The following is a 27,120-nucleotide window of genomic DNA, read 5'->3' as shown; positions in this document are numbered from 1 at the left end:
AGGGTCTGCCCCAGCCCAGCGCCCCCCCGGCCGTGTCCGGACAGCGCCAGGCCGGGGCTGGCTCTGCCGCACGTGCCCGGTCCTGGCTCCCCGGTGCCAGCCGGCCCAGCACCCTGCCCCCCGGCTGCCCCCCAGCACCCTGCCCCCGGCTGGCCCCCCAGCACCCTGCCCCCCGGCTAGCCCCCCAGCACCCTGCCCCCGGCTGGCCCCCCAGCACCCTGCCCCCCGGCTAGCCCCCCAGCACCCTGCCCCCCGGCTGGCCCCCAGCACCCTGCCCCCGGCTTGCCCCCCAGCACCCTGCCCCCCGGCTAGCCCCCCAGCACCCTGCCCCCCGGCTGCCCCCCTTTGCTCCCAGGGTCAGGGCGCTCAGAGGGGCTCTGGCCGGGGGCAGGGACCGGGCAGGGCGGTTACTCATTAGCCCTGCTCGGCCTGGGGGCGGCCCCCTCCCAGGTGACTCGGCACCGCCCTGCTGCCCTCCCAGCCCGGCTGGCCCCCGCCCCGCCCCGCCGAGCAGCCAGGCGCCCGGGAGCGGAGCAGCGCCCGGCACCATGGTGAGGGGCGGCCGGACCCGGCAGCGCGGGGATGGGGGCACGTGCGGGAGGGATTCGATGGGGAAACCTCGGGGGGGGGGGCAAAATCTCCCCTAAGCCCCCCCCCACTTCCTGCTGGAGCAAACGGGCCCCGCCCGACACCGGCCTGGGGGACAGTCGGGGGGGTCAGTGGCCTCAGGGCTCCGGTTTTAGGGTTCCCAGGTCCGGGGAGGGTCCTGCCCGATGAACCTGCCTGGCGCTGTTGGGGGGGGGGGTCACTGCTCAGCACAGGGGGCAGCAAGGCGAGCCCAGCCCCTGTGCGCCCCACCCCCTAAGCTGGGGATCCCCACCCTGCACCCCCTAACCTGGGCCCCCCCACTCCCCACCCCCTAACCTGGGGATCCCCATCCACTAACCTGCCCCCCCACTCTGCACCCCCTAACCTGGGGATCCCCACCCCATAACCTGGAGATCCCCACCCCCTAACCTGGGCCCCCCCACTCCCCACCCCCTAACCTGGGGATCCCCACCCTGCACGCCCTAAACTGGGCCCCCCCACTCCCCACCCCCTAACCTGGGGATCCCCACCCCCTAACCTGGGCCCCCCACTCTGCACCCCCTAACCTGGAAATCCCCACCCCCTAACCTGGGGATCCCCACCCCCATCCTGGGGCCCCCCAATCCTCACCCCCTAAACTGGGGCCCCCCACTCTGCACCCCCTAAGCTGGGCCCCCCCACTCCCCACCCCTGCTTAAGGGACGGGTGAGAGAGGCCAGGGCCACGAGCCGGCTGTAGCTGCCCCCCCCAGCAGAGAGCAGACAGTGCAGTGATGGGTCCCACCCCCCAGCGCCGTAGCAAGGGGGGGCCGGAGTCCAGCCCAAGGGACGGGATGGGGAGTCGGTGCCGCACGGCGGCTCCAGCGCCTGGGAGATGTTCCGGGGGGGGGAGCTGGAGGAGACCAGGTGGGAGCTGTGAGGCCCCGGAGGGCCTGCAGCCAGGACCCTGGGTGGGGAGGGGCCGAGCAGGGGGTGCCGGGGGGAGGGGCTCAGGGGGGGTCACCAGTGTCCTGGCCGTGTGGACGGGGCAGTCGGGGTTTCCAGCCCCCGCGCGGGAGCCGCGGCCCCACCCGGCCCTTTGCCGGCAGGAGTCGGGGTCCCTGGGCTGGGCGGGGCCCTGGACTCCTGCCCTGGGACGCTGGGCCTGGAGCCGCGGCTGAGGGGCTCAGGGCGCTGGTCTGGAGGCAATAGCAGCCCCCCCGCCCCAATATGGACAGTGGGAATGGGGAGGAGGGGGCTGACCATGCCCTGACAATCCAAGTCTGCACGGGGAACAGGGCCAGTGGGGGGGGGAGAGGGGGCTCTGGACGGGGAGCAGGGCCAGTCGGGGGGAGGGGAGAGGGGGCTCTGCAGGGGGAGCAGGGCCAGTCGGGGTGGAGGGGTGGGGGCTCTACAGGGGGAGCAGGGCCAGTCGGGGTGGAGGGGTGGGGGCTCTGCAGGGGGAGCAGGGCCAGTCGGGGTGGGGGCTCTGCAGGGGGAGCAGGGCCAGTCGGGGTGGGGGGGTGGAGGGGTGGGGGCTCTGCACAGGGAGCAGGCAGTCAGGGGGTGGGCCTGGCTCTGCACGGGGAACAAGGAGCAGTCGGGGTGTCACGGGTCGGAGGGAAGCAGGGAGGGGTCTGTAGTGGGGGGGGATGTCAGGGACAGAAGGGGCCTGGCTCCCTCAAGCAGCCCCTCCCCCAGCATCCCAGCCCTCGGAGGGCGATTCCAGGGGCTGCTCGTTGCTCCATGTCCCGTCGGCCCCTCTCCTCTCGCTTTGACCATTGGCTGTTGCTGCCAAGGGGGCAATGGCCCAGCCAGACTGCGTCAGACCCACCGGCCAGGGTCCTCTCTCTGGCAGGGCCACCCCAGAGGCTTCAGGGAAAGGGGTAAGAACCCCCCCAGCAGGTGTCTATGGGATAATCTGCCTCCGCAGAGCTCACATCCTGGGCTCGTATTTAGAGACTGGCAAAAGTCCTGAAGAATGATGTCCAATAATTAATAGCCCTTCTAGAATTCTGCTGTCATTAATTATGCTCACTCTGCCTGTGTCTGTACCCATATCACTCTTCAGACCCTTTGCAATGTTGTTCATTTCTCTGCCTGAATAGCTTCCTGTGGCAGGGAGTTCCACAGGTTAAAACATGTTGTGAGGGGGGAAAATCTTTCCCTTTGTCAGCTTTCACCTGTTTCTCTCCTAGGTTCACGGCCAGGAAGGGGTCAAATTCCAGAACTGGGCTCAGACGTATGGCTCCTCCCCCGAACTGTACTTCCAGCCGACATCGGTGGAGGAGATCAGAGAGGTGAGGAGGAGGCCCCCCTCCGCCCAGCAATGCCGCACGCCCCGCTTTGTGTGTCTGTGTGTACAGATCCCTGCCAGAGGGACGTTTCCACCTCGTGCATCTGACGAAGTGGGCTCCAGCCCTCGGAAGCTTCTGCCCGAATATGTTTTTGGTCTGTGAGGTGCCGCTGGACCCCGCATTGTCCTGAGCAAAAAGCAGCAGGGGAGGGGGAGCGGGAGGAGAATCTCGGGGTGACATTCTGGGGGTCGCCGCAGGAGGCCTGGGCCCCCTGCAATCCAGTGAAGCCCTGATGTAAGGGTGCCTAGACCTCCCGTGGCCGTCTGCAGGCAGTGGATTTCCCCCGGGGTGCAGGGTGCATACACCTGTCAGTGCCCCTTTGAGGCAGGTAGATTGGATTTTGCTGGGTGTGGCGTGTTGGCGACTGCCCGGTGCATTCCCGCGCGCCGAGCCCTGCGCAGACACACGCCGCCGCACAATGAGCCGGGGATCCTGTGGGCTTGCAGGGCTCCGCACGGGCGCTGTTGTGACGCTCTGCGCCTTCTAGTGTCCTGGAGAGCACAGCCGTGTTACCGCACGCACCCCCCATGTGTGAGTCTCATCTGGCTCAAATGGGCTCCTGGCTGCTTTGGGGTGCAAGTGTCCTGGGTTCGAGTCCCGTGGGTGGCTGGTTCTCTCGGGGTTCTCGGTGCCCTTGCAAGGGAGACAGCCTGCAGGGTGATGTCTTTGCAGATTTTGGATCTGGCCCGGCAGCGGAGCAAAAGGGTGAAGGTGGTTGGGGGGGGCCATTCCCCTTCCGACATTGCCTGCACGGATGACTTCATGCTTCACCTGGGGAAGATGAACAAGATCCTCAAGGTACGGTGGGTCCCTGCTTTGCCAGGCGATGGGCTGTCTCCAGAGCGTCACGGGGCGGGGACACGTTGGGGTCAATGAATGAACATGAGAACGGCCGTACTGGGTCAGACCAAAGGTCCATCTAGCCCAGTATCCTGTCTGCCGACAGTGGCCAGCACCAGGTGCCCCAGAGAGGGTGGACCGAAGACAATGATCAAGCGATTTGTTTCCTGCCATCCATCTCCAGCCTCTGACAAACAGAGGCCAAGGACACCATTTTATCCCCTGGCTAATAGCCTTTTATGGACCTAACCTCCATGAAATTATCTAGCTTCTCTTTAAACTCTATTATAGTCCTAGCCTTCACAGCCTCCTCTGGCAAGGAGTTCCACAGGTTGACTACACACTGTGTGAAGAAGAACTTTCTTTTATTAGTTTTAAACCTGCTACCCATTAATTTCATTTGGTGTCCTCTAGTTCTTCTATTTAGGGAACTAATAAATAACTTTTCTTTATCGGCCCTCTCCACACCACACATGATTTTATAGACCTCTATCATATCCCCCCTCAGTCTCCTCTTTTCTAAACTGAAAAGTCCCAGTCGCTTTAACCTCTCCTCATATGGGACCCGTTCCAAACCCCTAATCATTTTAGTTGCCCTTTTCTGAACCCTTTCCAAGGCCAAAATATCTTTTTTGAGGTGAGGAGACCACATCTGTACACAGTATTCCAGATGTGGGCGTACCATAGTTGTATACAGGGGCAGGAAGATATTCTGCAAGTCATATGTGTCATAGTAGTAACGACAACAGTTAAAGTGCATCAAAAAAGGGAGGGGAAATCACAGACAAAAAATTGAAATTTTATCTCATTTGAAATGTCGGGGAAACCCCCAAATTTTGAAATGGGCCAAAATCAAGAACTTTCAGCCAACCGTCCAGCAGGTGAAAAACCCAAGGTGCCGGGGGAAATCGGCAAACGTATCCTAAACAACGGGCCTTGTTTTAAAAAGTTCCGTTACATTCGAAACGTTGCGACCCGCTGTACGTGACAATACACTGGTGGTGCTCTCATCTGTGCCGGGCGGTGACACAGACCCCGGAATCCGCGCGAAACCGCTGCCCCTCCCCCCAGCGCAACAAAGAACTTGTGCCCGGCAGGAGTCGGGCTGCAGACGTGGGGAAAAGAGAGGTGGGCCTCTGAGCCCCGCCCACAAATCAAGCTCCGCCCACTCCGCATACCAATCACAGGCGCTGTGGCGCTCTTCCAGCTTATCCTTCTTTCCTGCTTGCCCCGCATGGAGTGACATCATTTGTGCATCGTCCAATCAGAAGCCAGGATCTGAGATGTTCCTGGAGCGACATTTCTCAGACAAAATAATTAGGGATGGTGCTTTCCTGAGCTCTGGCTGCCCCCCACACAGTGCTCACGCAGGGGTCAGAACGAGGGGCTGCTCACACCAGACGGGGGATCGTAATACAGCCCTAGTCCCCCTTTCTTCCCTGCTTTGATCAGCCACAGAAGGGATACCAATGCCAATATTGCCATGGTCGTTGGTAGGGTTCAGAGTTAACACCCAGTTGAGATTAGCGGGCGGTTCACTCTCTTGAGTGACCCTTGCGGCCTTTCGGCAGCCTGGCTCAGTCCAGGACCGATCCTCGCTGCAGTTCAGCATTTAAAGTGTGTTAGGAGTCAGACAGGCAGGCAGCCCGGTTCAGTCCTGGCTTGCGCCGGGTCCAGGAGCTCAGACTCCCCGGGACAGGGGCTGCTTCCACCCTGCGCTGCTGCCTCTGCATCAGGGCAACAGACAGCTGGTCCGTGCGGGGAGGTTTTTAAACTGTCTCCCCCCGCGGACCAGATCCCGCATGGTGCCCCATGCTGCTGCCTCTGATCCAGGGAGTGGCAGTGGGGCCGGAGCGCGCTGGCTGCCAGCCCGCCCATCCCAGGGACTATAGAACAGTCGACTAACCAATACGAATTCATGTGGTTACTCGACTAGTCAATTCACCGAGATTCCGCATCCCTAACAAGGGCTCCACGTCCTCCTTCTGGAGAGATCAGGGGAGCTGATTTTATCCCGGCCTGCTGTCCAGAAGCAGAGCTGCCGGGCGCCGGAGACTAAACCCGCCGGGGAGACGGGAAATCTGACCCAACAGCCGGTCGTCTCGGGAGTCTGGCTCCAGCCCTGGTTCCTTGTCCTGTGGGGCGGTCCCACGACTGGGGGGCCCCTCCCCCACCCTTCACAGAGCTGGCGGAGCCTTAGAGCAAGTAGCCCCCCGGCCCGCCCATCTCTCCCCAGACACGGCGCATCGGGAGCCAGGACGGCTCCGGAGACAGGGGCTTTCGCCGCCCGGCTCTGCACAGCTGCCCGGCCCGGGGGGCTTCTCGGTGCGAGCTGCTCCAGGGCTGGGCCAGGCAGCAGGGCTCTCTCCCGGCCCGGATCCCAGCGCTCACAGCTCGTCTTGGAACAAATAGAAAAACTTAATATTAACAAATCTCCGGGACCGGATGGCATTCATCCAAGGGTTCTAAAAGAACTCAAATGGGAAATTGCTGAGCTATTATCTGTGGTTTGTAACCTATCCTTTAAATCGGCTTCCGTACCTAATGACTGGAAGGTAGCCAATGTGACACCAATATTTAAAAAGGGCTCTAGAGGCGATCCTGGCAATTACAGACCGGTAAGTCTAACTTCAGGACCGGGCAAATTAGTCGAAACAATAGTAAAGAATAAAATTGTGAGGCATGTAGAAGAACATAATTTGTTGGACAAAAGTCAACATGGTTTCTGTAAATGGAAATCATCTTACTAATCTTTAGAGTTCTTTGAAGGGGTTAACAAGCATGCGGACAAGGGGGATCCAGTAGATATAGTATACTTGGATTTTCAGAAAGCCTTTGACAAGGTCCCTCACCAAAGGCTCTTGTGTAAATTACATGGCCATGGGATAAGAGAAGAGTCCTTTCTTGGATTGAGAACTGGTTAAAAGACAGGAAACAAAGGGCAGGAATAAATGGTAAATTTTCAGATTGGAGAGGGGTAACTAGTGGTGTCCCCCAAGGGTCAGTCCTGGGACCAATCCTTTTCAACTTATTCATAAATGATCTAGAGAAAGGGGTAAGCAGTGAGGTGGGAAAGTTTGCGGATGATACCAAACTGTTTAGGATAGTCAAGACAGAAGCAGACTGTGAGGGACTCCAAGAAGATCTCACCAAACTGAGTGATTGGGCAACAAAATGGCAAATGAAATTTAATGTGGATAAGTGTAAAGTAATGCACATCGGGAAAAATAACCCCAACTATACGTACAGTATGATGGGGGCTAATTTGGCTACGACAAATCAGGAAAGGGATCTTGGAGTTATCGTGGACAGTTCTCTGAAAACTTCCACGCAGTGTGCAGCGGCGGTCAAAAAGGCAAATAGGATGCTAGGAATTATTAGGAAAGGGATAGAAAATAAGACCCAGAATATCTTACTGCCCCTGTATAAAACTATGGTACGCCCACATCTTGAATACTGTGTACAGATGTGGTCTCCTCACCTCAAAAAAGATAATTTGGCCTTGGAAAGGGTTCAGAAAAGGGCAACTAAAATGATTAGGGGTTTGGAACGGGTCCCATATGAGGAGAGGTTAAAGCGACTGGGACTTTTCAGTTTAGAAAAGAGGAGACTGAGGGGGGATATGATAGAGGTCTATAAAATCATGAGTGGTGTGGAGAGGGCCGATAAAGAAAAGTTATTTATTAGTTTCCTAAATAGAAGAACTAGAGGACACCAAATGAAATTAATGGGTAGCAGGTTTAAAACTAATAAAAGAAAGTTCTTCGCACAGCGTGTAGTCAACCTGTGGAACTCCTTGCCAGAGGAGGCTGTGAAGGCTAGGACTATAATAGAGTTTAAAGAGAAGCTAGATAATTTCATGGAGGTTGGGTCCATAAAAGGCTATTAGCCAGGGGGTAGAAATGGTGTCCCTGGCCTCTGTCTGTCAGAGGCTGGAGAGGGATGGCAGGAGACAAATCGCTTGATCATTGTCTTCGGTCCACCCTCTCTGGGGCACCTGGTGCTGGCCACTGTCAGCAGACAGGCTACTGGGCTAGATGGATCTTTGGTCTGACCCAGTACGGCCGCTCTTACGTTCTTATGTCTCTTGCAGGTGGACGAGGAGAAGAGGCGAGTGACAGTGGAAGCGGGGATCCTGCTCTCCGATCTCAACGTGGAGCTGAGCAAGCACGGGCTGGCCCTTCCCAAGTGAGTGAGTCTTGGGCTGGCTGTGTGACCCGCGCCAGACGCCCTCCTGCCAATCTCTCTGGCGGTGCCTGTTCCAGCCGGGCTCGGAGGTGGGGTCACGGCAGGAACGGGGTGGCCGGGGGCCAGGCCGGGTGTGAACGTCCCCGATACTAGAACACCCTCCAGTCCCAGGTTAACGGCATCCGTTGGCTCCTCGGTCAATAGGAATTTCTAGGGACGCCTGCACCGGGTGCCAGCTGGGCCTGGGGGCGGGTCCAAAAAGACTTGCCCCGGGGCGTGAGCGGAGGGGTCACTGCGGCAGGAACCGATCTGTTCCGGGGGGCTCCGGGCCGGTGTGGGCGCACGGGGGTGGGGCGCATTCCCCATCTCCCGCCGCACGGCCGGGCCATTCCCGGTCGGCACGCGCCTGCACTTGGGGAAGAGGAACCGAGTCCCCGGCTCTGTCCCTTCGCTCTCGGGCGGGCCCAGGGAGGTCAGGCCCCAGCGTGCCCGGCGCCGTGGAGCCGCGGTGAGCGACGGTCCCTTCCCGCAGACCGGGCGCCGCTCTCGCGGCAGGGCAGGGACGGTGTCGTGGTACTTAGCCCTGCGGCGCTGCACGCGGCGACCTACCCAGGCCCTGGCTCCAGGGGGCAGATTTGGGCTGCGGCTGGATTTCGAGCCAGCGCTTCCCCAGCGTGCGGGAAAAGCAACGCGGGAGGGCGGACTGGCCAGTTGCAAACCGCTTCCAGCCGCTTTCCTGGCTCCGAATTCCCACCCCGGCGAGCACCTCCCCAGGGCCGGGACGTCCGCGGGGCACCGGTGGCAGCCAGCAGCCCAGGTGGTCGGTGTGCTGGGCTGCGGGTCGGTTCCCCCTGCGCTGTCCCAGCTGGCTCAGCCACGGAGGCAGCTCCCCGTCAGCAGGGCTGCGAGCAGGGGATGGGGGAGGCTTGCAGGGAAGGTGGCCTGGAGCGGGGTCCCGTTGCAGCCTGTGTGCTGTGACCGTTCCCCTCCGTGCCCAGAAGCAGGCAGGGCTCAGCCTGCCCCCTGCACGTCTCGCTTGCCTGGCGCCGGGTCCATGCCGGGGGCTGGGGGACGGGTGGGGTGTTCCCTGAGATCAGCGTCAGGTCCTGGGCGAGCAGCACAGGGGCCGTCTGGAATCGGAGTGTCCGGCCCACGTCTGGTCCCCGCCCGGCAGCCTGTGATCTCAGTGGGGACTGAGGTGCAGCCGCGGGCGCCTTACGCTGGCTTGGCAGGCCCTGGTCTGGGGCAGCTGGCCATTAGCGGCCCTCGGACGTCAGGTTAATTAATATCGACTCGAGACGCAACCGGGCACAGCCCCCCCAGCGCCCTGCCCCGTGACGGGTCTTTGTGTGTCTGCAGCTTGGGAGCCGTTTCGGAAGTGGCGGCCGCGGGGGTCATCGGCACGGGGACGCACAACACGGGCATCAAACACGGCATCCTGCCCACCCAGGTGAGGAACGGGGCTGGTGGGGACCAGGGACTGGGCTGGGAGGGACATTGCCAGGACGGGCTGGTGGGAAATGAGCCCAAACCCCTGCACCCCTAGTGCACCCCAGTCCTGTGCCCTAGGTCACAATCGCCTCCTTCGCCCAAACTCCCTCCCAGACCCCCCACCTGCTCCTGCACCCCGATCCCTCACCCCAAGCTCCCTTCTGCACCCAAACTCCCGCCCAGACCCCCACCTGCTCCTGCACCCTGATCCCTCACCTCAAGTTCCCTTCTGGGCCCAAACCCCCACCCAGACCCCCCCACTTGGCAGGGGCCCAGGGGCTGGAAAGGGCGCAGAGCCTCCGGGCAGTGGCGCATCCTCGTCTCCCCGACAGGTGGTGGCGCTGACGCTGCTGACGGCGTCCGGGCAGATCCTGGAGTGCTCCGAGTCCGCCAGCCCCCGAATCTTCCAGGCTGCCCGGCTGCACCTGGGCTGCCTGGGCGTGGTCCTGAGCGTCACCTTCCAGTGCGTGCCCGAGTTCTGCCTGGTGGAGACCAGCTTCCCCTCCACCCTGCAGGAGGTACCGGAATGCCCGGAGTAGAGGCGGCAGCGCAAAACGAGAGGCCCCTCTCTGACGCTGGCGCCGTGCGGGCCAGACGGGCTGCTCCGGCTGGGGCGGGGGGGTGCGATGGCAGCCGGCCGGGAGATGCCCCACGTGCCCTGCGCCCCTCGCGTGCAGTTTGGACGCGGCCCAGGGGAGAACAAATGGGTCGCTGGAGGAGACTGGCACAGGCCGACCCAGTGACCGACGAGGACTCGCCGTTCTGCGCTGGCTTTGAACCCAGCCTCCCTCGGAGCCCGGCCGCGCTGGCCGTGAGCTGCCGCGAGTCCCCCTGGCCGGTCTCAGGCCTCGGCGCCGTCACTAGCCCGGAGCCGCGCTAGGAGGCTGTGGCCGCGGCTCTGATCTTCGAAGCCGTTTCCCGGGCTTGGTTCTTTTACGGATTTCATGGGAACGTTTCACACAGTCCTGCCGGGACCTGCCTGGGCAGGGGGAGTTCAGCCTCCAAGCCCCGATCCGGCCTCCAGCCCCCCCCCCCGCCCGACTCCCTGCGTGACCCGAACCCCAGCGCTTCCCGTGGGGATGGACCATCCCCCTCCCGGGGGTGTCTGGCTGGATTGTTGAGTATTCTAAAGGCGGGGGAGGGGACCATTTGCACAGCTGCCGTGGGGGGGGGGGGTCCCATGGCTCCCCCCGCCCATTCACAGCGCTTGGTCTCTCCCACCCAGGTGCTGGACAACCTGGACAGCCACCTGCAGCGGTCGGAATATTTCCGCTTCCTGTGGTTCCCCCACAGCGAGAACGTCAGCGTCATCTATCAGGACCACACCGACAAGGTACCGCCCGCCCCGCCCCCGCTCCAGCCCCCCCCCCCCCCCCCCGAGCCAGGGGGACCTGCCCCGGCAGCAACGAGGGACCAGCCCGGCACCGGCCGAGACGCAGCGCCAGAGCCCAGCGCCGAGGAAACCGCCCCGCCGGGGGCTGGACATGCCACGGGGAGGGTCAGGCGCAGGACGTCCTGCGATTGCCTCTCCCAGGCCCAGGATCCCCTCTCCCTGGGCAGGGCCCTGCCTGGCCGGCGCTGGGGTTGGGGGAAATGGGGCTGCTGAGCCGGTGGCCTTCCAAGTCCTAGAATCCTAGAACCCCAGGGCGGGCGGAGACCTCAGGAGGCACCGAGTCCAGCCCCCTGCCCAAAGCAGGACCAGCCCAACTCCATCAGCCCACCAGGGCTTGGTCCAGTCGGGACTCAAACACCTCTAGGGACGGAAATTCCACCCCCGCCCTAGGGAACCCAGCCCAGGGCTTCCCCACCCGCCTAGGGAAATGGTTTGTCCTAATCTCCAACCTAGACCTCCCCCCCTGCAACGTGAGCCCATCGCTCCTTGTTCTGCCACCTGCCCCCACTGAGACCAGCCTCTCTCCAGCCTCTTTGGACCCCCCTGCAGGGAGTTGCAGGCTGCTCTCAAATCCCCCCTCGCTCTTCTCTTCTGTAGACTAAACAAGCCCAAATCCCTCAGCATCTCCTATTAGGCCATGTGCTCCAGCCCCGAATCATTTTGGTCATTCTCCGCTGGACCCTCTCGAATTAATCGACATCCTTTCTGTAGTGGGGGGCCCAGAATTGGACACAATACTCCAGATCTGGCCTCCCCAGAGCTGAGTAAAGGGGAACGATCACTTCCCTAGATCTGCTGACAGTGCTCCTCCTAATGCACCCTAATATGTCGTTAGCCTTCTTGGCTAGAGGACGCCCTGTTGACTCATCTCCAGCTTCTCATCCACTGGAATCCCCAGGTCCTCTTCTGCCAAACTGCTACTTAGCCAGTCGGTCCCCAGCCTGTAACTGTGCTTGGGATTCTTCCCTCCCAAGAGCAGGACTCTGCCCTTGTCCTTGTTGAACCTCATCAGATTTCTTGTGGCCCAATCCTCCCATTTGTCTAGGTCGCTCTGGACCCTATTGCTGCCGTCCAGGGCATCTACCTCTCCCCCTAGCTTAATGTCACCAGCAAACTTGCTGAGCGTGCAACCCATCCCCTCATCCAGGTCATTCATAAAGATGTTGAGCAAAACTGTCCCTAGAACTGATCCTTGGAGCACTTCACTTGAAACCAACCACCAGCCTGACACGGAGCCGGCGATCACGACCCGCTGAGCACAACAGTCCAGCCAGCGTTCTGTCCACGTCACAGTGCATGTATCCAATCCAGACTTCCTTAACTTGCTGGCAAGAGGATTGTGGGAGACCGTATCAGAAGCTTTGCTAAACTCAAGGTTTATCACATCCCCTGACTTGCCCACGTCCACAGAGCCAGTTACCGCATCAGAGAAGCTAATCCGATTGGTCAGGCAGGACTTGCCCTTTGTGAATCCATGTTGACTATTCTCAGTCACCTTCCCCTCTTCCAAGTGCTTCAAAATGGATTCCTTGAGGATCCCCTCCATGATTTTTCCGGGGACTGAGGTGAGGCCGGCTGGTCTGTAGTTCCCTGGACCGTCCTTCTTCCCTTTTTAAAGATGGGCCCTACATTCGCCTTTTTCCAGTCATCCGGGATCTCTCCTGATCTCCACGAGTTTTCAAAGATAATGGCCAAAGGCTCCGCAATGACATTCGCCAACTCCCTGAGCCCCTCGGGTGCATTAGATCTGGCCCCGTGGATTTGTGTATGTCTGGCTGTTCTAAATAGTTCTTCACCTGTTCTTTCTCCACCGAGGGCTGCCCACCTCCTTCCCACACCGTGTTGCCTAGTGCATTTGTCTGGGAGCTGACCCTGTCTTTGAAGACAGAGGCAAAGAAAGCATTGAGTACTTCAGCTTTCCCCACATCATCTGTCCCTAGGTTACCTCCCTCATCCAGTAAGGGCCCCGCAGCCTCCCTCATCGCCCTCTTCTTGCTAACATGCCTGTAGAAACCTTTCTTGTTCCCCTTCACATCCCTTGCCAGCTGCAATTCCAATTGCGCGTTCACCTTCCTGATTACTCCCCGGCATTCTCGAGAATATATTTATACTCCTCCCTCGTCATCGATCCAAGTTTCCACTTCTTGTAAGCTCCCTTTTTGTGTTTAAGCTCGGCAAGGATTTCGCCGGTACGTCAATCTGGTCTCTTGACACATTTGCTTTTCTTACTGCACGTCGGGATGGTTTGTTCCTGTGCCTTCGATAAGGCTTCTTTAAAATGCAGCCAGCTCTCCCGGACTCCTTTCCCCGTCATGTTACATCCTGCCCATCAGTTCTCTGCTTTTCTGCTTTTCTGAAATCCAGGGTGTGTATTTTGCTGCTCTCCTTTCTTCCTTTGGTCAGGAATCTGAACTCGACCATCTCATGATCCCTGCTGCCCAGGTTGTCACCCACCTCTACTTCCCCTCCTAGTTCCTCCCTGTTTGTGAGCAGCAGGTCAAGCTGCGCACGGCTCCTGGTCGGTTCGCTCAGCACTGGTACCAAGTATCCCCAACGTTCTCCCAAAACTTCCTGGATTGTCTGTGTCCTGCTGCACTGGTCTCCCAGCAGATGTCAGGGTGATTGAAGTCCCCCATGAGAACCAGGGCCTGCGATCTGGAGGCTTCTCTTAGTTGTCTGAAGAAAACCTCGTCTACCCCCTCCACCTGATCTGCTCTACAGCAGACACCAGCAACATCACCCCTGTTGCTCCCACCACTAAGCTTGACCCAAAGACTTTCAACAGGCTTTTCTCCCTGGCTGTGTCTAGACTGGCCAGTTTTTCCAGAAAATCAGCCGCTTTTCCGGAAAAACTTGACAGCTGTCTACACTGGCTGCTTGAATTTGCGCAAGAACACTGACGTCCTACTGTAAGAAATCAGGGCTTCGTGCGGAAATACTATGCTGCTCCCGTTCGGGCAAAAGTCCCAGAGTAGACAGCTCAGATTTGTTTTGCGCAAAAAAGCCCCGATTGCGAAAATGGCGATCGGGGCTTTTTTGCGCAAAAACGCGTCTAGATTGGCCACAGACGTTTTTCCACAAAAAGTGCTTTTGCAGAAAAGCATCCTGCCAATCTAGACGCTCTGTTCCGAAAACTTTTCCGTTAAAAGCATTTCCGGAAAATCAAGCCAGTCTAGACGTAGTCCCTCTGTATCCTGGAGCGCTGAGCAATCCGTCTGCTCTCTGACATACAGAGCCACTCCTCCCCCTTCTCCCCCCGCCTGTCCTTCCTGAGCAGTCTACACCCTTCCCGGGCCGTGCTCCCATCACGTGAGTCGTCCCACCAAGTCTCCGTTATTCCAGTCTCGCCGTAGATCTCCGAATGGGCCAGGACTTCCAGTTCTTCCTGCTTGGTCCCAGGCTCCTTGCGTTCGTGTACAGACCCTTCGCTGACTTGCTGGTTGTCCGACCTTCTCCATATGGATCGGGGCCCTCCTCCACCGCACCTTCCTCCCGGTGTTTCTTCCCCGCTTACCTCTGGGCGTAGGTCACTGTCCCCCCGTAGGGGGCGCTGTGCAGCCGGGGGTGCTCTCTTACAGCTGGGCGGGGTGAGTGGACCCCACCTCCCTCGAGGCCTTTCACAAAGGCAGGCCCCCAGCTCCTGGCCAGGTCTGAGCCGTGCAGTTCTGCTCTGCCCACCTCATTCCCCAGCGTCCGTCTGACGCTTCCTGCCGTCCGCGGGAATGTCCTGGAGCGACAGACAAAGGGGGCCCGGGTCTGCCCCCGCCTGGGGAACCTCTGACCAGAGCGTTCGCCTCCTGCCTTGCAGCCTCCGTCCTCCTCCACCAGCTGGTTCTGGGACTACGCCGTTGGGTACTATCTGCTGGAGTTCCTGCTGTGGCTCAGGTAGGGCTGGGTTCTGGGGGCGTTTTCGCCTGGCGCTGTGTGGCGGGCGTGGCCGGGAAGGAGCCCACGTGGGGCTACGGCCACCAGCACGGCCAGGCTGCCGGGGCTTTGCGTGGGGTTGTGTGTTCCCCGCGTCTCCAGAATAAATCCAGCCCTGGGAGGAGAGGCGACCCGCTGGCCGACCTCAGTTAGCTCAGGGCAGCGGGGCTGGAGTGGCAGGAACTTGCCTTGGGATCGGGAACAGCCCGGGCTGTCGTGCTGGCTCTGCTGCTGACCTCAGAAATCGCCCCCTCTCTGTGCCTCAGTTTCCCCATCGGTGCTATCGCAGCCGTTACCCCATTGCAGAGATGGGGAAACCGAGGCACGGAGGGTGGTGAGGGTCGCTGATGTTTCCCAAGCACCTTGAGGCTCTAACGCATCCGGTACGTGCTTGGGACTGTTAGCAGCTAGCAACCCTGCCCCTGTCAATAGCCAGGAATCAGCCATGCTCGGTGTACACTGGGGGTGCCGAGCAGTCGTCCATAGGGCACTGGCTGGCTGGGCCGTGGGGCTGGCTCCTTCTGCCCGGCTGCTCAGTCACTTCTTTGCGCGGCTCAGTCCCGGGCTGTCCCATGACCGACTGGAGGGGGGACGTGGGGCGGGCGACTGGGAGCCGCACGATCTCTGTGAAGATGTGCCCCCCGCTAGGGAGAGGTGGGCGCACCCCTGGGTGAAACGTGGAACATGATCTAAAATCCCCCCCGGCGTAAGAAACGCTCCGGGGCCCTTGTCAGAGCCGGGGACCTGCCCTTCCCTCCTTGCCACAGCCCGGCGCTTCCGTTCCTGGAGGTGCACAGAGCCCTGGGGCCAGTGTGTTAAAACAAAACCACCCCGCTCTGTGTGTCAGAGACTCTCTACTGCGGAGGGCGATTCCCCCTCTGCTCAGGGGGGCAAGAGGGACTGTGCTTGGGAGCGGAAGGATCTGAGTCCTGTCCCTGCTGCCCGGCGCCCCGGCAGCCGGCGCGGAGAGGAGCTCTCACGCTGCCCCTGGTTGCTGGGTTCCCACCTAGTCTCCCTCGTCTTTTCACGAGCTGCCCCCCCCCCACACCCCAGCGAGCTCCTCCCCGTGCGACACACCCACAGCCAGAAGAGCCTCCCCCCTCGCGGCTTCTTCCCCCGTCTGCCACAGCAAGTCACGGCCCTCGGGCCAGGCCCCCCGGGCTATCACAGACCAGCCAGTCCTGGCCCTGCCTCGGCGCAGGGGGGCCTGTCCAGCCCCACACGGCTCTGGGTCCCCGGGGCGGCGTGTCGGAGCCAGTCCTGACCCTGCCTCGGCGCAGGGGGGCCTGTCCAGCCCCACACGGCTCTGGGTCCCCGGGGCGGCGTGTCGGAGCCAGTCCTGGCTCTGCCTCGGTGCAGGGGGGCCTGTCCAGCCCCACACGGCTCTGGGTCCCCGGGGTGGCGTGTCGGAGCCAGTCCTGGCCCTGCCTCGGCGCAGGGGGGCCTGTCCAGCCCCACACGGCTCTGGGTCCCCGGGGCGGCGTGTCGGAGCCAGTCCTGGCCCTGCCTCGGCGCAGGGGGGCCTGTCCAGCCCCACACGGCTCTGGGTCCCCGGGGCGGCGTGTCGGAGCCAGTCCTGGCCCTGCCTCGGCGCAGGGGGGCCTGTCCAGCCCCACACGGCTCTGGGTCCCCGGGGCGGCGTGTCGGAGCCAGTCCTGGCTCTGCCTCGGCGCAGGGGGGCCTGTCCAGCCCCACACGGCTCTGGGTCCCCGGGGCGGCGTGTCGGAGCCAGTCCTGGCCCTGCCTCGGCGCAGGGGGGCCTGTCCAGCCCCACACGGCTCTGGGTCCCCGGGGCGGCGTGTCGAAGCCAATCCTGGCCTCCGCGGCTGGGCGGGGGCAGACCCACGTCTCTGGGGCCCTGGCCCCCACGCAGCCCCGACGTGGGCGCTCCCTGGGCCGCCCCGCCCTGATCTCTCTCCGTCTCCGGCAGCACGTTCCTGCCCGGCCTGGTGCGCTGGGTCAATCGCTGCTTCTTCTGGCTCCTCTTCACGCGCAAGGTGGAGAACGTCAACCTGAGCTACAAGATCTTCAGCTACGAGTGTCGCTTCCGGCAGCACGTCCAGGACTGGGCCATCCCCATGTGAGCGGGGGGCCGGGCCAGGGCCGTGCGGGGGGGTGCCGGGGCGGGCCAGGGCCATCCCCATGTGAGCGGCTGGGCGGGCCGGGGCCGTGCGGGGGGTGCGGGGCGGGCCGGGGCCGTGCGGGGGGGTGCTGGGCGGGCCGGGGCCGTGCGGGGGGTGCCGGGCGGGCCGGGGCCGTGCGGGGGGTGCTGGCCGGGCCTGGCCCCGCTCGGCGTGTGCGCTAGCGGGAGGGGAGACGCGGCTCGGACCCTCCTCCCGCCCTGCCCCCCACACCCAGGCAGCAGCCGGGCTGGGGAAGGGACCGGCCAGTGCCCGGGACTGACGTGGGCGGGGCACGGCTCTCGGTCACATGACTGCCCTAGCCAATGGGATGGAGGTGGAGTCTCCCAGGCTGTATAAAGGAAGCCTCCCCAGGGCGGAGCGAGTCGTTAGCCCAGCCGGGCTTGGAGTGAGGGGGGGTCTTGAGCTATCGGAGATGTGAACCTCCCCCCCCCTCCGATCCTAGCTCCCCGTGGCCTAACCCCGCTGAGGCTGCAGGGCGTGAGGTGCCCAGTATCTGGCAGGCTGGGCCTGGGTTACACTTGGACTGAAGTGGAGATGAATGTAGGAGATAGCTGTGTAGAGAGTCTCTGGGTTAAGCTAAAAGGGGTAAAAAACGAGGGTGATATCATGCTAGGAGTCTACTACAGGCCACCTAGCCAGGTGGAAGAGGTGGATGAGGCCTTTTTTAAACAATTAACAAAACTATCCAAAGCCCAAGATTTGGTGGTGATGGGGGACTTCAACTATCCAGACATATGTTGGGAAACTAACACAGCGGGGCACAGGCTATCCAATAAGTTTCTGGACTGCATTGGAGACAACTTTCTGTTTCAGAAGGTTGAAAAAGCTACCAGAGGAGAAGCTGTTCTGGATTTGGTTTTAACAAATAGGGAGGAACTAGTTGAGAACTTGAAAGTGGAAGACAGTATAGGGGACAGTGATCACGAAATAATAGAGTTCATGATCTTAAGGAAAGGTAGAAGGGAGACCAGCACAATTGAGGTTATGGATTTCAGGAAGGCAGATTTTGATAAGCTCAGAGAACTTGTAGGTAAGGTCCCATGGGAAGCAAGACTGAAGGGAAAAACAACTGAGGAGAGTTGGAAGTATTTCAAAGGGACGTTGTTAAGGGCCCAAAAGCAAACAATTCCGCTGTGTAGGAAAGATAGAAAATATGGCAAAAGACCAGCTTGGCTTAACAAGGAGATCTTGCATGATCTCAAAATAAAAAAGGAGTCATATAAAAAATGGAAACTAGGACAAATAACAAAGGAGGAATATAGGCAAGCAACACGGGAATGCAGGGGCAAGATTAGAAAGGCAAAGGCACAAAATGAGATCAAACTAGCTACAGGCATAAAGGGAAACAAGAAGACCTTTTATAAATACATTAAAAGCAAGAGGAAGACCAAGGACAGGGTAGGCCCACTGCTTAGTGAGGAGGGAGAAGCAGTAACAGGGAACTTGGAAATGGCGGAGATGCTCAATGACTTCTTTGTTTCGGTCTTCACCGAGAAGTCTGGAGGTGTGCCTAACGTAGTGAATACAAGCAGAGAGAGGGTAAGTTTAGAAGATAGGATACACAAAGAACAAGTTAAAAATCACGTAGGAAAGTTAGATGTCAGCAAGTCACCAGGTCCTGATGAAATGCATCCCAGGATACTCAAGGAGCTGATAGAGGAGGTATCTGAGCCTTTAGCTATGATCTTTGAAAAATCATGGCAGACAGGAGAGATTCCAGAAGACTGGAAAAGGGCAAATATTGTGCCCATCTATAAAAAGGGGAATAAGAACAACCCAGGAAACTACAGACCGGTCAGTTTAACGTCTGTCCCAGGGAAGATAATGGAGCAGGTAATTAAGGAAATCATATGCAAACACTTGGAAGGTAATAAAGTGATAGGGAATAGCCAGCATGGGTTTGTGAAGAACAAGTCATGCCAAACTAATCTGATAGCTTTCTTTGATAGGATAACGAGCCTTGTGGATAAGGGAGAAGCGGTGGATGTCATATACCTAGACTTTAGTAAGGCATTTGATACGGTCTCGCATGATATTCTTATTGATAAACTAGGCAAATATAACTTAGATAGGGCCACGATAAGGTGGGTGCACAATTGGCTGGATAACCGTAGTCAGAGAGTTGTTGTTAACGGTTCTAAATCCTGCTGGAAAGGGATAACAAGTGGAGTTCCTCAAGGGTCTGTTTTGGGACCCATACTGTTCAATATCTTCATCAATGATGTAGATATTGGGATAGAGAGTACGCTTATTAAGTTTGCAGATGATACCAAACTGGGTGGGGTTGCGACTTCTTTGGAGGATAGGGACATAATTCAAAATGACCTTAGCAAGTTAGAGAAATGGTCAGAGGTAAACAGGATGAGGTTTAATAAAGAGAAATGCAAAGTTCTCCACTTAGGAAGGAACAATCCGTTCCATACATACAAGATGGGAAGCGACTGTCTAGGAAGGAGCATGGCAGAAAGCGATCTAGGGGTCATAGTGGACCACAAGTTGAATATGAGCCAACAGTGTGACGCTGTTGCAAAAAAAGCAAATATGATTCTAGGTTGTATCAACAGGTGTGTTGTAAGCAAAACTCGTGAGGTCATTCTGCCGCTCTACTCTGCACTAGTTAGGCCTCAGCTGGAGTACTGTGTCCAGTTCTGGGCGCCACATTTCAAGAAAGATGTGGAGAAATTGGAAAGGGTACAGAGAAGAGCGACAAGAATGATTAAAGGTTTAGAGAACATGACCTATGAAGCCAGGCTTCATGAACTGGGCTTGTTTAGTTTGGAAAAAAGAAGATTAAGGGGGGACATGATAGCGGTTTTCAAATATCTAAAAGGGTGTCACAAGGAGGAAGGAGAAAATTTGTTCCTCTTGGTTTCTGAGGACAGGACAAGGAGTAATGGGCTTAAAGTGCAGCAGGGGAGGTTTAGATTGGACATTAGGAAAAAATTCCTAACTGTCAGGGTGGTCAAATATTGGAATAAATTGCCAAGGGAGGTGGTGGAATCTCCCTCTCTGGAGATATTTAAGAACAGGTTAGATAGACATCTGTCAGGGATGGTGTAGACGGAGCTTGGTCCTGCCTTGAGGGCGGGGGGCTGGACTCGATGACCTCTCGAGGTCCCTTCCAGTCCTATGATTCTATGATTCTATGATTCTATACCCCGATAGGGGGCTAGTGGGGCACACGCTGGTTTTCTCCCACGTTGGGGCCAGTTGGGAACCGGGCTCTGGGGCCCCCACCGGCCCCTCCCTTTCCGGTTCCTCTCACACGGCCCCAGCAGGGCCAACGCGCCTCCCCAGGGCCGGCAGCGCTGAGCCGCAGGGACTGGCCCGTGGGGTCACCCCCAGGAGCCGGGGGGGGGGGCTGCAAACAAACCCACAGAAACTCAGAGCAGCTTCCCGGGGGGCCCGTCCTGCAGGGCCTGGCTTTCTGCGGGGGGGGGGGGGGGCTCTGGGTCCAGCTTAGCTCGCAGGGTCTTGGCTCTGTGAGAACGGCCCCGTCAATCGATCGCCCCTTTGTTATCCCAGCCCTGACCCCCCAGCTCTGCCCCTGCCCCTCAGTCCCACCCCATCCCCCCTCTCCCAGCTCTGACCCCCCCAGCTCTGCCCCTGCCCCTCAGTCCCACCCCATCCCCCCTCCCAGCCCTGACCCCCCAGCTCTGCCCCTGCCCCTCAGTCCCACCCCATCCCCCCTCTCCCAGCCCTGACCCCCCCAGCTCTGCCCCTGCCCCTCAGTCCCTCCCCATCCCCCTCTCCTAGCCCTGACCCCCCCCAGCTCTGCCCCTGCCCCTCAGTCCCACCCCATCCCCCCCTCCCAGCCCTGCCCCCCCCGCTCTGCCCCTGCCCCTCAGTCCCACCCCATCCCCCCTCTCCCAGCCCTGACCCCCCCAGCTCTGCCCCTGCCCCTCAGTCCCACCCCATCCCCCCTCTCCCAGCCCTGACCCCCCCAGCTCTGCCCCTGCCCCTCAGTCCCACCCCATCCCCCTCTCCCAGCCCTGACCCCCCCAGCTCTGCCCCTGCCCCTCAGTCCCACCCCATCCCCCCTCTCCCAGCCCTGACCCCCCAGCTCTGCCCCTGCCCCTCAGTCCCTCCCCATCCCCCTCTCCCAGCCCTGCCCCCCCCAGCTCTGCCCCTGCCCCTCAGTCCCACCCCATCCCCCCTCTCCCAGCCCTGACCCCCCAGCTCTGCCCCTGCCCCTCAGTCCCACCCCATCCCCCCTCTCCCAGCCCTGACCCCCCCAGCTCTGCCCCTGCCCCTCAGTCCCACCCCATCCCCCCTCTCCCAGCCCTGACCCCCCCAGCTCTGCCCCTGCCCCTCAGTCCCACCCCATCCCCCTCTCCCAGCCCTGACCCCCCCAGCTCTGCCCCTGCCCCTCAGTCCCACCCCATCCCCCCTCTCCCAGCCCTGACCCCCCAGCTCTGCCCCTGCCCCTCAGTCCCTCCCCATCCCCCTCTCCCAGCCCTGACCCCCCCAGCTCTGCCCCTGCCCCTCAGTCCCACCCCATCCCCCCTCTCCCAGCCCTGACCCCCCAGCTCTGCCCCTGCCCCTCAGACCCACCCCATCCCCCCTCTCCCAGCCCTGACCCCCCCAGCTCTGCCCCTGCCCCTCAGTCCCACCCCATCCCCCCTCTCCCAGCCCTGACCCCCCAGCTCTGCCCCTGCCCCTCAGTCCCTCCCCATCCCCCTCTCCCAGCCCTGACCCCCCCAGCTCTGCCCCTGCCCCTCAGTCCCACCCCATCCCCCCTCTCCCAGCCCTGACCCCCCAGCTCTGCCCCTCAGTCCCACCCCATCCCCCCTCTCCCAGCCCTGACCCCCCCAGCTCTGCCCCTGCCCCTCAGTCCCACCCCATCCCCCCTCTCCCAGCCCTGACCCCCCCAGCTCTGCCCCTGCCCCTCAGTCCCTCCCCATCCCCCTCTCCTAGCCCTGACCCCCCCCAGCTCTGCCCCTGCCCCTCAGTCCCACCCCATCCCCCTCCCAGCCCTGCCCCCCCCGCTCTGCCCCTGCCCCTCGGTCCCACCCCATCCCCCCTCTCCCAGCCCTGACCCCCCCAGCTCTGCCCCTGCCCCTCAGTCCCACCCCATCCCCCCTCTCCCAGCCCTGACCCCCCCAGCTCTGCCCCTGCCCCTCAGTCCCACCCCATCCCCCTCTCCCAGCCCTGACCCCCCCAGCTCTGCCCCTGCCCCTCAGTCCCACCCCATCCCCCCTCTCCCAGCCCTGACCCCCCAGCTCTGCCCCTGCCCCTCAGTCCCTCCCCATCCCCCTCTCCCAGCCCTGACCCCCCCAGCTCTGCCCCTGCCCCTCAGTCCCACCCCATCCCCCCCTCCCAGCCCTGACCCCCCAGCTCTGCCCCTGCCCCTCAGTCCCACCCCATCCCCCCTCTCCCAGCCCTGACCCCCCCAGCTCTGCCCCTGCCCCTCAGTCCCACCCCATCCCCCCTCTCCCAGCCCTGACCCCCCCAGCTCTGCCCCTGCCCCTCAGTCCCACCCCATCCCCCTCTCCCAGCCCTGACCCCCCCCAGCTCTGCCCCTGCCCCTCAGTCCCACCCCATCCCCCCTCTCCCAGCCCTGACCCCCCAGCTCTGCCCCTGCCCCTCAGTCCCTCCCCATCCCCCTCTCCCAGCCCTGACCCCCCCAGCTCTGCCCCTGCCCCTCAGTCCCACCCCATCCCCCCTCTCCCAGCCCTGACCCCCCAGCTCTGCCCCTGCCCCTCAGTCCCTCCCCATCCCCCTCTCCCAGCCCTGACCCCCCCAGCTCTGCCCCTGCCCCTCAGTCCCACCCCATCCCCCCTCTCCCAGCCCTGACCCCCCAGCTCTGCCCCTGCCCCTCAGTCCCACCCCATCCCCCCTCTCCCAGCCCTGACCCCCCCAGCTCTGCCCCTGCCCTTCAGTCCCACCCCATCCCCCCTCTCCCAGCCCTGACCCCCCCAGCTCTGCCCCTGCCCCTCAGTCCCACCCCATCCCCCTCTCCCAGCCCTGACCCCCCCAGCTCTGCCCCTGCCCCTCAGTCCCACCCCATCCCCCCTCTCCCAGCCCTGACCCCCCAGCTCTGCCCCTGCCCCTCAGTCCCTCCCCATCCCCCTCTCCCAGCCCTGACCCCCCCAGCTCTGCCCCTGCCCCTCAGTCCCACCCCATCCCCCCTCTCCCAGCCCTGACCCCCCAGCTCTGCCCCTCAGTCCCACCCCATCCCCCCTCTCCCAGCCCTGACCCCCCCAGCTCTGCCCCTGCCCCTCAGTCCCACCCCATCCCCCCTCTCCCAGCCCTGACCCCCCAGCTCTGCCCCTGCCCCTCAGTCCCACCCCATCCCCCCTCTCCCAGCCCTGACCCCCCAGCTCTGCCCCTGCCCCTCAGTCCCACCCCATCCCCCCTCTCCCAGCCCTGACCCCCCCAGCTCTGCCCCTGCCCCTCAGTCCCACCCCATCCCCCCTCTCCCAGCCCTGACCCCCCCCAGCTCTGCCCCTGCCCCTCAGTCCCACCCCATCCCCCCTCTCCCAGCCCTGACCCCCCAGCTCTGCCCCTGCCCCTCAGTCCCACCCCATCCCCCCTCTCCCAGCCCTGCCCCCCCCAGCTCTGCCCCTGCCCCTCAGTCCCACCCCATCCCCCCCTCCCAGCCCTGACCCCCCCAGCTCTGCCCCTGCCCCTCAGTCCCACCCCATCCCCCCTCTCCCAGCCCTGCCCCCCCAGCTCTGCCCCTGCCCCTCAGTCCCACCCCATCTCCCCTCTCCCAGCCCTGCCCCCCCAGCTCTGCCCCTGCCCCTCAGTCCCACCCCATCCCCCCCTCCCAGCCCTGACCCCCCCAGCTCTGCCCCTGCCCCTCAGTCCCACCCCATCCCCCCTCTCCCAGCCCTGCCCCCCCCAGCTCTGCCCCTGCCCCTCAGTCCCACCCCATCCCCCCCTCCCAGCCCTGCCCCCCCCAGCTCTGCCCCTGCCCCTCAGTCCCACCCCATCCCCCCCTCCCAGCCCTGACCCCCCCAGCTCTACCCCTGCCCCTCAGACCCGCCCCATCCCCCCTCTCCCAGCCCTGGGGGTGTGTGGGGCTCTGGCCCGGCGCTGCTGGGGGAGGCCGGCTGACGGCCCGGCAGCGCGAGGGCGCCCCAGGGCTAACGGGGCCGGGGGGGGTTGCTCTGGGCAGTGAGAAGACGCGGGAGGCGCTGCGGGAGCTGCAGGCCGTGCTGGAGAACAGCCCCGGGCTGGTGGCGCACTACCCGGTGGAGGTGCGCTTTGCGCGGGGCGACGACATCCTGCTGAGCCCCTGTTTCCAGAGGGACAGCTGCTACGTGAACGTCATCATGTACAGGTAGGGGCTGGCGGGGGGCGGGTCCAGCGGGGCCGGGGGCCCACGGGGCGGCGCAGCCCAAGCCGGAGCCGCCTGCAGCCGTCTCTTCGCCTGGTGGGTCGGGCGCCCGGGCGCCTGTTCCCAGCACCGTCACCGGGGTCCTTGGGCCAGCCACAGCCCCGCCCCGTGCCTCAGTTTCCCCACATGGCGGGTGGGGCGTGGACACGGGCCGGTCCGTGGGGCCTGCTGGGATGCAGGTTTGCTCGGCTCATGGCCACTCGATGACAGAGCTGCCGGCTGCTCCGACCTGCCCCGGGGGGTCTGACTGGGACTCGCTGTTCATTGCTGGGATTGTGGGGGGTCTAGGGGCCCCGGCGAGGCCCTGCAGCCCCTCGGCGCAGGGCTGGACAAGCACAGACCCGGCCACGTCCCCCCCCGGTCTCCGGGGCTCTGCCCCGTCCCAGCCCCCCGCGATGCGTCCCAGCCCTTTTCTGGGGTGCTGCCCAGCAGGGACCCAGCCCCCACATGGGAAGGGCTCCTGGCAGCCCCCCAGCTCCCTGGGCGCAGGGTTCCCCGGCTCAGGGACAGGGCGTCTCTGGCCCCGCTCGGAGCTGGAGCAGCGGCTGCCCCAGGCGCCAGCCAGCTGGGATGCTCCCAGGGCAGCAGCTGCTGCGTCTGGCACGGAGGGGCCCAGGTTCGAGCCCCACTGCGGCCAGAGCAGGGCTGGGAGCAGAAGCAGCCCCCAGCCAGGGACTCGGGCTCCCGTGAGCAGCCCCCTGGCGGGGCAGGAGGATCCAGCCCTGCCACGGGGAGCGGCTCTGTCCCCCTCCTGTGGCCAGACCCTCCGTGGCGGGGGGGGAGGCAGGAGCCAGCCCCCGACGCTGCCCTGTGCCCGCAGGCCCTACGGGAAGGACGTGCCCCGGCTGGACTACTGGCTGGCCTACGAGAGCATCATGAAGAAGGCCGGGGGGCGACCGCACTGGGCCAAGGTACCGACGCGGCTGCCCAGGGAGGAGCCAAGTCACCCAGCCCCTGAAACCCTGAACCACATTCCGGGGGGGCGGGACCGGCCTGGATGCTCCCCAAGGCAGAGTCCTGTCCGGGAACCCCCCAGCCCCCCCCCGCCTTGCCCCATCTCCCTGCTGTGACTCCCAGCCCCCCCACTCCCGTCCCGGGAGCCCTGAGGTGCACAGGAGGCCACGTGGGGCCAGGTGGGGCTGGGGTGGCAGGAATCGGCCGCTGTCCCCCCGGGAGGAGGGGGAGGCCTCGTTAGATGGGGGCAGGGAGATGTGGATCCTCCCAGGGCAAAGGGGCTAAGGGGGAGGAGGGCGGCTCAGTGTTCAGTCTGGACCCACGGGGCAAACGGGGCCTTGCGGAGCTCGTGGGTGAGCCAGGTGGTCCCTTACGGCCCAGAGGGTCTGTCCACACTGCACCCGGTTCCGGTCTGAGATCAAGCCGCCTTCGGTCCACCCGCCCGCCAGCAAGCTCCTGGGGCTGGCTGGGGCTGGGAGAGCCCAGGGCTGCTGCGACTCGGCCAGCCCCTGCCTTATGGCCGTGGGGATGCAGGCCAGGCCAGAGGGGCTGCGTCGTGGCGCGTCGGTGCGGCCGGGGGACCCAGCTCCAGCCGTTGTGGGCCCCAGGGTTCCCGAGCAGGGCGGGCGCTCGAGCCGCTCCCGCGCGTACAGAGCCCCCGGGGTTCCCGAGCAGGGCGGGCACTCGAGCCGCTCCCGCGCGTACGGAGCCCCCGGGGTTTCCGAGCTGGGCGGGCGCTCGAGCCGCTCCCGCGCGTACGGAGCCCCCGGGGTTCCCGAGCAGGGCGGGCGCTCGAGCCGCTCTCGCGCGTACGGAGCCCCCGGGGTTCCCGAGCAGGGCGGGCGCTCGAGCCGCTCCCGCGCGTACGGAGCCCCCGGGGTTCCCGAGCAGGGCGGGCGCTCGAGCCGCTCCCGCGCGTACGGAGCCCCCGGGGTTCCCGAGCAGGGCGGGCGCTCGAGCCGCTCCCGCGCGTATAGAGCCCCCGGGGTTCCTGAGCAGGGTGGGCGCTCGAGCCGCTCCCGCGCGTACAGAGCCCCCGGGGTTCCCGAGCAGGGCGGGCGCTTGAGCCGCTCCCGCGCGTACAGAGCCCCCGGGGTTCCCGAGCAGGGCGGGCACTCGAGCCACTCCCGCGCGTACAGAGCCCCCGGGGTTCCCGAGCAGGGCTGGCGCTCGAGCCGCTCCCGCGCGTACGGAGCCCCCGGGGTTTCCGAGCAGGGCGGGCGCTCGAGCCGCTCCCGTACGTACGGAGCCGCCCGCCCCCCTGCACCGGTAACGCTCTGGGGTCGGGACTGGCGCGGGGTCCGCCCGGGGCTGCGCGGGCGCCCCTAGGTCTCTGCAGCCCAGCGCAGGATGCTGGTGTCGGCGGGTGTCCTGTTGGGGGCTCGCCGGGTGCCACGGTCGCTCTCTCGCAGGCTCACACCTGCACCCGCAAGGACTTGGAGAAGATGTATCCCGGCTTCCGGCAGTTCTGCGCCATCCGGGAGGAGCTGGACCCCACCGGCATGTTCCTGAACCCCTACCTGGAGAGGGTGTTTTACTGAGGGAGGCCGGCGCGGCGCGAGAGAAAGGAAGCTCCCCAGCCTGTCTCCTTGGGAGACTGGCTCCTTCCACGCCGGCCCCGCACGGGCACCCAGCCCCGATCTCTCTGGCTCCCAGCCCTGCCCTCTGCAGCCCGTCTCTTAGCCAGGGACTGTCCCGATCGGTGTCTGTGCAGCTCCGAGCGCCGTGTCCGAGAGCGCGCCCAATAAAGAACCAGCAGTGACTGGGAACGGTCTCTAGGCTCGGTGCTGACTCGGGGCTTTCCCCAGCCCCCTCCTGGGAAAGCGCCGCTCGGGGGGCTCTCCCGCCAGGAGATCTGTGATTCTGGCCGGTTCAAAGCAGGCCGCTTTGGCTCCATGCTGCAGGCGGCTGGTTCTGG

The 27,120-nt window shown here is 63.0% G+C and overlaps 1 protein-coding gene across 2 annotated transcripts; it reads left to right on the top strand.

Annotated features, from left to right (window-relative positions):
- Positions 1 to 519: 519 nt before the first annotated feature.
- LOC102452718 (L-gulonolactone oxidase-like) lies at positions 520 to 26,971 on the top strand. 2 transcript variants are annotated; one of them, NM_001317054.1, is given in 12 exon segments: positions 520 to 551; positions 2,765 to 2,866; positions 3,596 to 3,721; positions 7,857 to 7,951; positions 9,311 to 9,401; positions 9,775 to 9,960; positions 10,668 to 10,775; positions 14,644 to 14,720; positions 16,690 to 16,839; positions 24,027 to 24,191; positions 25,069 to 25,159; positions 26,615 to 26,971. In NM_001317054.1, coding segments are annotated over 12 exon segments (1,323 nt in total). In that variant the 5' UTR covers positions 520 to 548; the 3' UTR covers positions 26,744 to 26,971.
- The last annotated feature ends 149 nt before the right edge of the window (positions 26,972 to 27,120 follow it).

The sequence above is a fragment of the Pelodiscus sinensis genome, chromosome 3 (genome assembly GCF_052426305.1).
Source record: "Pelodiscus sinensis isolate ZL-2025 chromosome 3, ASM5242630v1, whole genome shotgun sequence".
In the NCBI taxonomy this organism is placed as follows: domain Eukaryota; kingdom Metazoa; phylum Chordata; order Testudines; family Trionychidae; genus Pelodiscus; species Pelodiscus sinensis.
Note: the sequence above shows the minus strand (reverse complement) of the source record. Positions and strands in the feature narration are given on the sequence as shown.

Excerpts from the sequence above, each read along its gene's own strand:
- LOC102452718 (XM_075923080.2), top strand. The coding sequence starts at position 2,372 with ATGGCCCAGCCAGACTGCGTCAGACCCACCGGCCAGGGTCCTCTCTCT. Across the intron at positions 9,961-10,667 it reads TCCCCTCCACCCTGCAGGAG|GTGCTGGACAACCTGGACAG; the intron begins GTACCGGAATGC and ends TCTCCCACCCAG. Across the intron at positions 14,721-16,689 it reads GAGTTCCTGCTGTGGCTCAG|CACGTTCCTGCCCGGCCTGG; the intron begins GTAGGGCTGGGT and ends CGTCTCCGGCAG.